The sequence below is a fragment of the Macrotis lagotis genome, chromosome 1 (genome assembly GCF_037893015.1).
Source record: "Macrotis lagotis isolate mMagLag1 chromosome 1, bilby.v1.9.chrom.fasta, whole genome shotgun sequence".
In the NCBI taxonomy this organism is placed as follows: domain Eukaryota; kingdom Metazoa; phylum Chordata; class Mammalia; order Peramelemorphia; family Peramelidae; genus Macrotis; species Macrotis lagotis.
Window position 1 is genome coordinate 864,657,693 of NC_133658.1, and position 8,550 is coordinate 864,666,242.

General features: G+C 52.7%; 1 protein-coding gene across 2 annotated transcripts in view; it reads right to left on the minus strand.

Moving 5' to 3' along the window:
• The window catches only part of RPS6KA1 (ribosomal protein S6 kinase A1), a 70,683-nt gene extending 62,683 nt beyond the window's left edge, over window positions 1-8,000 (minus strand). For both annotated transcript variants that reach the window (XM_074218014.1, XM_074218012.1), the window contains exons 1-2: window positions 7,911-8,000; window positions 1,159-1,203 (exon numbers count right to left, since the gene is read on the minus strand). In XM_074218014.1, the coding sequence (XP_074074115.1) occupies window positions 1,159-1,203; window positions 7,911-7,973 (108 nt within the window). In that variant the 5' untranslated portion in view covers window positions 7,974-8,000. The remainder of the gene's footprint in view (window positions 1-1,158; window positions 1,204-7,910) is intronic.
• Window positions 8,001-8,550: the final 550 nt, after the last annotated feature.

Below are 8,550 nucleotides of genomic sequence, written 5' to 3' on the forward strand. Positions count from 1 at the left end.
AAGTCTTAACTATGATGCTTCCTAGATGTGTGACCTTGGTCAAATCACTTTCCTTCTTCTGGGTTTCAGTTTTTCCAAGGAGAGTAAAATAAGTGGGTGACCAATAAGCTCTAAAATCTGGTGAGGTCAGGACCAAGCCTACAACAAGGATTCTGTCTCCTGGAGCCCACTACATAAGAATGGTCACACTGAGCTCAACAAACCAGAGAAAACATCCTCTGCCCTCAGACCAGTCTTAATGACTAATAGGAAGTCAACCCTCTGGGCCTCAGTTTCCTCATTTGTCTAATGCAGACAAGTTACCTATCCTCATTCCCTCATGGAGAAGAATCATGGGCCCCCATCCAGACAGGAAAAATGGTGATCCAAAATCTCTGATGCATACAGAAAGAAGAACCTTGGACCCGTGGACATTGGAGCAGGAAAGGAGTAGCCAAAACACTTTGTTTTTAATAGTGCTCTGGTCTGACAGTTGAGACACGGGACCTTAAATAGGTCACTTCCTCTCTACTTCTGGATCTGTAAAATGAAGGCCTTGCCAAGACAGACTGGTGGTCTCCCCAGACCTCACATTCTGTTCTAAGGTTGTTTCTAGTGCCAACATTCTGAGTCCTAACACCTTCTGGCTCTAGTTCACCTCTCATATCTAAGCAGCTAGGTGGCACAGTGGATCCCGGGCTGGACCAGGACTCAGGAAGACCTGAGTTCAAATCTAGTCTCAGATACTCACCAGCTGTGTGACCCTGGCCAAGTCACTTAATTTGTTTGCCTGAGTTTCCCAAAAACATCTAACTCCTGGGGTTGTGATCAGATGAGATAAGACTTATAAAGTACTTAGTGTCTGACACTTAATAAGTCCTTCCTTCTCTTCCTTCCTTCTTTCATTTTCTTTTTTCTTTCTTTCCTTACTTCCTTTCTTCCTTCCCTCCCTCCTTTCCTCCCTTCCTCCCTTCCTTCCTTCCTTCCTTCCTTCCTTCCTTCCTTCCTTCCTTCCTTCCTTCCTTTCTTCCTTCTTTTCTCCCTCCTTCCTTTTCTAGGGGAGATTCTCAGATAGACCTGAGAAATGACCACAGCTTCAGATTCTTCCTGGGAAGTTCCTCCTAAAGTCTTCCCTCCCCCATACTTCACCATTTCAAAATCAGTCCTCTTGATTCTCACCTTGGAGGAAAGTCTTCTAGTGTCTTCTCCAGAAACTTGACCATTCTAGAAAAAAGAGATGGAGGAGGACCTGTCAGATCTAACTGGAATGTACAGCTTAATGACAAAGGGATGCCAAGACAGAATGGGAATTAATCGGTCTCTTCTGAAATATCAAAGTGGCCTCCTGAACACAGAGGATGAGGACGAGCACCATGGGGGGGGTGGGGGGGGAAGTCTCAATCTTCTGATCTAACCTGATGCCTTCATTTTTACAAACAAGGAAACTGAGGCTCCCTGAAGGGATAAGACTTTTCCTAAGGTCACTTTCCATGAGCAGCAGAGGCCATGGGCTGTCCAGGAGGAGAGAGAGTTTAGGGAGCAGGGGCCTCTGGTTCACCTCTTCTAGTTTCACCCATATGGGAAGGTTGAGGCAGGCCTGGCTCACAGATCCACCTTGATGGATGATCCAGTTGGTAAAAAATCAGATTGTGAGTCAGTTGACCCTGGGGTCAAATACTAGCACCAATGTATGGACAAGTGTCCAACCCTGAGTCTCGTTCTCCTTATCTATATAATGGAACTATCATTTACAGTGTCTACCTCCAATGAGTATTGCTAGGAATGGGGGTGTTTCCATGCCTTAGAGAACCACAGGAACAAAGGCTATTATTCTTCCTAAGAATTCAGCCTAGGAAGCCACATTCATGGGCCAACCTGTGAAGTCACTTACCTATGGCCACATAGGACATAAACATCATTCAGGATTTGAACCCAGACCCACTGACTCCAGAGATAGAGTCCTTTCCATTTCTTTCTCTGTTAAATGGTGGTAGTGTGTGTTGGGGTGGGGTATATGTTAAATTGTTTTTAGGGGTCTCTTTCTGTACTGAGGCTAACATTCCACATTCTAAGGGCCCTTCCAGGATCAATGTTCTATACTCTTAAATCTCCATACAGTTCCAATACCTCATGTTCTAAGGGCCCTTCTAGCTCTAGCATTCCATGTTCTAAGGCCTTTCTTAGCTCTGATGTCCTCTGTTATAAGGTCTTGTCCAATTCTGATTTGTGAAATATGACTCAGTCACTTCAGCCCCAGGATTCTGGCATCTGTTCCCCCATTTCCAGAAGGCCTCAGTTATCACTGACACCAAGCCAAAGATAGGAAAGCAGTCCTAGAGAAATTGCCCAGTCCAGTCTGGTCTGAGAGGACCCAATTCCTCCATCCCTTCTTTGTTTTCAGACCCAAGGAATCTGGGTCATTCTCAGGAGGAACAGCCAGAGAGTCCTTAATACCTTCCTAGATTCAATGAGCAGTCCCCAAACTTAGTCTCAAGGGCAGATCAGTGGCCTGAAATCAGGAAAACTCATCTTCATGAGTTCCAATCTGGCCTCAGACACTTATTAGCTCTGTGACTCTGGTCATATCACTTTACCCTGTTTTGCCTCAGTTTTCTCACCTGTAAAATCATCTTGGAGAAGGAAATGTGTCTCTACAAGAAAACCCCTAATGGGGTCATGGAGAGTTGGACAAGGCTGAACAACAGACTTAGTCTCACCTATCCATTATGTGATTTGGGGTAGCAAATTGACCTCTCTTTGGGCCCAAGTTCCCTGCTTTAGGAAGCAGGCTAAGACTATAAGTCTTTGAGGCAGACCAGGGTTCATTGACACTTTAGAGGCCTTGCTAGTATCTGGCTCTGTCTGCCCTGCTCCCCAAACCCAGGCAGCAGCCAGCAGAGCTATGTCTTCTTACATAACCCTTCCCTTCCTCTTCTCCCTTGGGACATCCCTCCTTCCAAGTCTTTTAATTCCCCCTAATCCTCCCCAGAACATTGTTCAACTGTCTATCTACCTCCCCCCTAAAACCCTGGCTTGGTTCAAGGCCTGCTAGCTCTAAGTGAGGCCCAAGAGAGAGTTTGACCAGGCCACATTCCCCCTCCCCTCCCCAGGCTTGGTTTCTCCTTATGGAATATGCAAATACAAAGAAGGAGAGGCTCACATGATCACGATAATAATAATTTAAGTGCTTTAAGGTTTGTAAACCATTAACAAGAGTGCTCTCATGTGATCCTCACAACAATCCTATGAGGTCGGTATTATTATTATCCCCATTTTACAGATGAGGACACTACAGGAGACAGAGGTGAAGGTGATAGAAGGGATAGGAGGGATGCAAGGAAGATGCCTACCTGGTTAACTCGAAAACCATTCCCCTAAAACAAATTGGCTGAATTGGAACTAGCCAAGCTAACTAACCTCTTACTCCACCTGGGTTCAATTCAAGCCCACCTCCTTCCCAATAAAGATCCAGTACGCCTCCCTTAGCAGCTCATACTCATTATGTCACAGGTTTTGTCCTGCCTGCTGGCACTCTAGTCATCTGGGGCAAAGACCCTGGTCTGTGTGTAAGTCTGAGCTTTCTCTAAAAATGAATCATATCTCCTCTGCTTTAGGGAGATGCTGTGGTACAAGTAGAATTAGACTGACTTCGGTATTTGTGTGCCTCTGGGGAAACCTGAAACTCCTTAAGTCTCAGTTCCCTCATCTGAAACCCGGGGGATCCCCCTGAATTCTGGACTGGAAATTTCTTCCAGAAGCAGGCTTGGCCCAAAAGAAGCCCCAAGAACAAAATGGCAGGGAAAGGGGTCTGGTGAGGATATACAAACTGGGGGGGGGTGGAGTCCCACAGCTCCCCAAAGTAGGCAGAGTGAGTCCTGGCTTCCTCAGTGGACTCACTGATGGGTGTCTCAGTCCCTATCCTTCCTTTCCCCACCAAAGAAAATAACTGGTTTGGGGGAGAGGGGAGGGGCAAGGGTTTGACTTCCCGTGAAACTGAGGAGCAGATGGAGGAAGAAAACACTGGCTACCACAGAGACAGGAAGCGGCTGTGGGCACCAGGTTCAGATGCCAACTTTGGCATTGAGTAGCCCTGCTCCCTTCTGGTTACCCTAGGGCTGAGTGCCAGGGCTGATCAGGATGCCCACCCCTTGACCGAGGCCTAGGTATCAGACACTGAGCCTCCCGCTTCCAGGTTTACTGCATATTATTCTTCCTCTTGGGTGCTACAATCTGGTCCAAAGTGTTTACCTCACAGTCCATCTTCCACCTCCATGCCTTTGCACAGGCAGACCCAGGTGCTTGGAGGGCCACTTCTAAATAAGGTCTATGGGACCCCCTTGTTAAGAGTGCCCACCCTCCCAGAAATTACTTTGCATCTAATTGTTTACATGTAGTCCCCCCCCCATAGAACAGAAGTTCTGAGAAGAAAGGAATTGTTTCCTTGTGTCACTGGCACATAGCAGGCATTGGGAAGTATAGATTTAAAGCAGGAAGGAACTTTGGAGGTCATCTGGTCTAACCTTATTTTACAGCTGAGGAAACTGAGGCTCGGAAAGACGTGAGTTGACTAAAGTTCTAACTCAGGTCTCCAGTCTCTCCCTTAATTTTTTTTTTTTGCCATGCTGATCCCAAGATCTATAGGGCCTTGCCTGATTATGGTTTGGCTGCCCCCCTTTCTTCTCCCTCCCTGATCCTCAGCACTAAGAAGTCATAGCCTGAACTCACATTTCTCAGAAGCCTTGAGGTTTATAAAGCACTTTATTTACAATAGTCCTATGAAAATAATCAGTCCCATTTTACAGAGAAGGAAACTGAGGCCAAGAGAGCCATAGCTACATCACCTAAGATCATAGCAAATGAGTAGCACAGCTGGGACCAGCCCAAGCCTCCTGCTCTGAACATCCCCTCTAACAGCCTCTGCTCTGCCCCTCTTAGGCAGGAAGCAGTGGGGTGAGGGGGGAGAAAAGAGTTCTCCCAGTGGCCCTGCTGTTCCCTTCCCCCATGCTGCCCAGGCTGATTCAGCCCAGGAGCCTCAGTGGCGGTGGCACCTATACCTGGAGGTCAGGATGACTATCGGTTACATGTCACCGGGGCTGAAAGCAGACACGGTGTTCCGGGGAGAACAGCAGGGGCCCTGTTCTCTTGTGAGAACAGCCCAACCCTCTGGGGCCGGCTTCAGCCACCCGCCCAAGCCCACAGCTCCTGTTACCCAAACAATAACATGCACTCAGTCATCTGGCACCTTCTAGGGAGGCAGTGGGCTGGGGCTCTGGGAGCTGGGGGAAGGGGGGGGCCGTATGGGTGCCTTCCTTTCAAGGCCAGTCCCATATGGGAAGGGGGGCCTGAGTAGGATGTCCATTCCTCTGGCTCCTGAGAGGCAGCGAGGAGAAGGGTGTCCTGGTCTTGGGCAATAAAACCCTAAGTCTTCTCAAAAGAAACAGAAAGAGAACTTTAGTAACTGAATTGAGATTCCTTCATGCATTTAAGATAAAGTGAGAGACAGAACCCGAGTCACAAAACTGCTGTAACAAAACTGGCAGGACCCAACCTCTTGATTCCTCAAGGGGAAACTGAGGTCCGAAAAAATGACTTGGTTATAGGAACATAGACTGGAAACTGGAAGAGACATTGGGAGGTCACCTGGTCCAGTGCCCTCATTTTATAGATAAGGAATCAGGATCTGAATCAAGGTCCCGTATTATGTCCATTGCCTCTCAAGAACATGAAGCTGTAGCTACTGACAGAGCCATGTCTCCTAACTCACACTGGACTATTTCCTATCTCCCCACCCTGAATTTCTTATTCATTTTCTACTCTGCTTTTTCCCCTACCCCCACTCGAGGTATAAGGATGGAGGGAGGGTGCACCCAAAGGAAGAGTCAATTCTGCTATTGTTTAGCACGTTTGCCCAAACCCCATCATGCCCAAGTTGGGACCCTAACTGGAGTCCCTGACAAGAATCTGATCTCTTAAAGAGGTCAGGGTGGGGGGGGGTGAAAAGCTTGAGCCTGGTGCTGAGACCCTGAGCCCTTCCCTGTTCTTGTTTCTCCCCTTTCTCCACAAGTGAATGCCAACAGCTGCCCTATAGCCAGGGCCCTAGAAGTACAAAGATCATTGGGAGGCAGGAGCCTTATCCATTTCTGTTGGACTGATTTGCCCCACCCTGGCACCTCTGCTCCCCAGGATCAGGTCCCCTCCCCCCAGGATGGTGAGGGAAAAGGAACAGAAACAAAGCCAGCCTCAGCTCCTCACCTCTCCTCGGGTGAGCGAGTGAGTGAGCGAGCAAGGGAGCTGGTGAGTCAGCGGGACGGTGATGCTGGGCCTGTAAAACTTCATGGCAAGAATCCCAGGGCAATTTACTTCAAATTGCTCCTTCAGGGCTGTTACCTAATTCCCTACAAGGCCCACCCCCAAATCTTCAGCCACCCCCTTTAAAGGCCCAGCAGCAGCCAGTCCCATGGGGGGGCTGAGGGACCATTTGGGATGATTGAAGGAGCATGCCCCCATCACCACCTCCCTAAGACCATAGACCTGAACTCATCTAACATGCCTGCTAAGGTGCCCATTGAAGCCCATGCAGGGATGGGCAGGTGATCTGGGCCCTGGGGCCTTGCATGCTAGGGCAGCAGCCAGGAGGATATCTCCTGCTCAGCTCTGATGGGAATTAGGGGCCCAGGGCCTGGCTCACCCAGCTGCCCCAGAGCATCAAGCTTGGTGGTGATCCAGTTCCTAGCCTGTGCCCAAGTAGGCAACGGCACTCGGGGACTAAGGGTTTAACGCCCAAGCTCTTTCAAAGCTGGGCTAGCATCTAGCAAAAGGATTGGGACAGAAGCTGTCTCAAGTTGGGAAGGGAGGTGCAGACACCCCGGGAAAGACTGCCTTTCTCCCAGAAATAGGAAGGAGGGGTGGGAGCCCGTCCTGTGCCCTGAGGTAGGGGTGATCTTATGTTTTACTAGCTCTGGCCACTCTTCTCCTCCTCCTCCCCCTTCCCTCCTGCCCTAGAGAAGCACAGATCTTAACTCTCAGAATCACCCTAAAGGGACCCAGGAACCTCATCCCCTCGGCTTTGGAAAACACTGTAAACTGTGAGGAAAACAGAGCGTCCTCCTCCCCGGGGGCCAGGTCTCTTCACCCAACCCTACGGAGAGGATCGCAGAACCCTTGACAGGAAACGCGCTCTGGCATCATGCCTGAGATCCTTAAGGACATCCCCTGGGTCAGGGGGCACTTAGCTGGCCCAGCCCTGCCAAGCCAAATAGTCTGATATGGCAGAGCTCTGCCACCTCCCCTGGATGCGGAGAGAAGGAACCCTCGGGCAGCCGGAGACTTGTTTGGGAACAGGCTAATGCCAGAAGGGGAAAACTATTGAAATAGAGGGTGCCAGCACCCTGCCACCCCGCCATTGCTACTCCTACCCGGTGATACTGGGGACCTGAGGAGAGCTTCCAGGGAGCAGTGCCCGCCCCAGGGCCCCTGCTCCACTCAAGGTGTGTCGGGGGGTGTTTGTGGGGGGCAGCTCTCACAGCCCTCCCCACCCCAACATGCACAGAGGGCTCATCTGTGACCCCCCTCTCCTCTCCTCTCTCACCTGGCCCCCGGGAGCCGCCCTGACGGACTGTGCCCGGACGCTCTGCCCGGGAGAGGGGTGCGGGGGTGTCTTGGGGCAGATTCCCCCCTCTGGGGCCCGGGGCGGCGGGTGAGGTGGGAGGTTAGAGCGATGCTGCTGGCCTGGGGGGGTCAGGGGAGGTCCAGCCGGCCCGCTGCCCGCGGCCGGCGGCAGCGCCCTCTTTGTCTCCCTGGGGCCGGGGCCCAGGCCAGGCCGGATCCCGGGAGGTCCCGCGCGCCGCTGGCCCGGGCCCCGGGCGTCCCGGCCCCCGCCCGGCCCCCGCCCGGCCCCGGCCCGGCCCCGGCCCGGCCCCCGCCCGGCTCACCTCGGGATCCGGCGGGAGCAGCTCGGTGAGCGGCCAGGGCTCCCCGAGCTGGGCGAGCGGCATCGCGCCGGCGTGCCCTCCCCGCACCGCTGCGGCTGCGGCTCCGGCTGCGGCGCCCCGAGTCCCGCACCCCGCGCGGCTCCGGCGCCTCTGGCTCCCTCCGGCCGCGCTGCCCCGGGGGGCGGGCCCCGCCGCCGCCGCCGCCGGACCCGCCGCCCCATTGGCTACCTGCGGCCGCCGGACCGGCCCCGCCCCCGCCCCGCCCCCTCCCCACCCGCCGCATTCCCGGAGCAGTCTTGCCCTCCCACCCCCGCCCCCCGCCCGGGACACATTCCCGGGGAATTTGGAGGGTCCTCGAGCCGTCCTTCCCAGCCCCAGTCACTGCCCCGCTTCTGGGGCGATCCTCTCCCCTCCCCCCTGAGCACATCTGGGGAGCTTCAGCTCCAGATGTCTCTCCAAGAGACGCCCATTAAGGGGCGCGCTAGCTAGGGGTGGGGTGGGGGACCCGAATGAGAATCTGAGACCGGGATCTTGGGGGTCACCCCTCCCTTCTCCCTAGCTTATCCCTGAAATGGCTCCTTTCCTCCAAAAGGCGCCCACAAGTAGTCCTGTTCAGAGAAGTCTTTGATCTCTGTGGAGG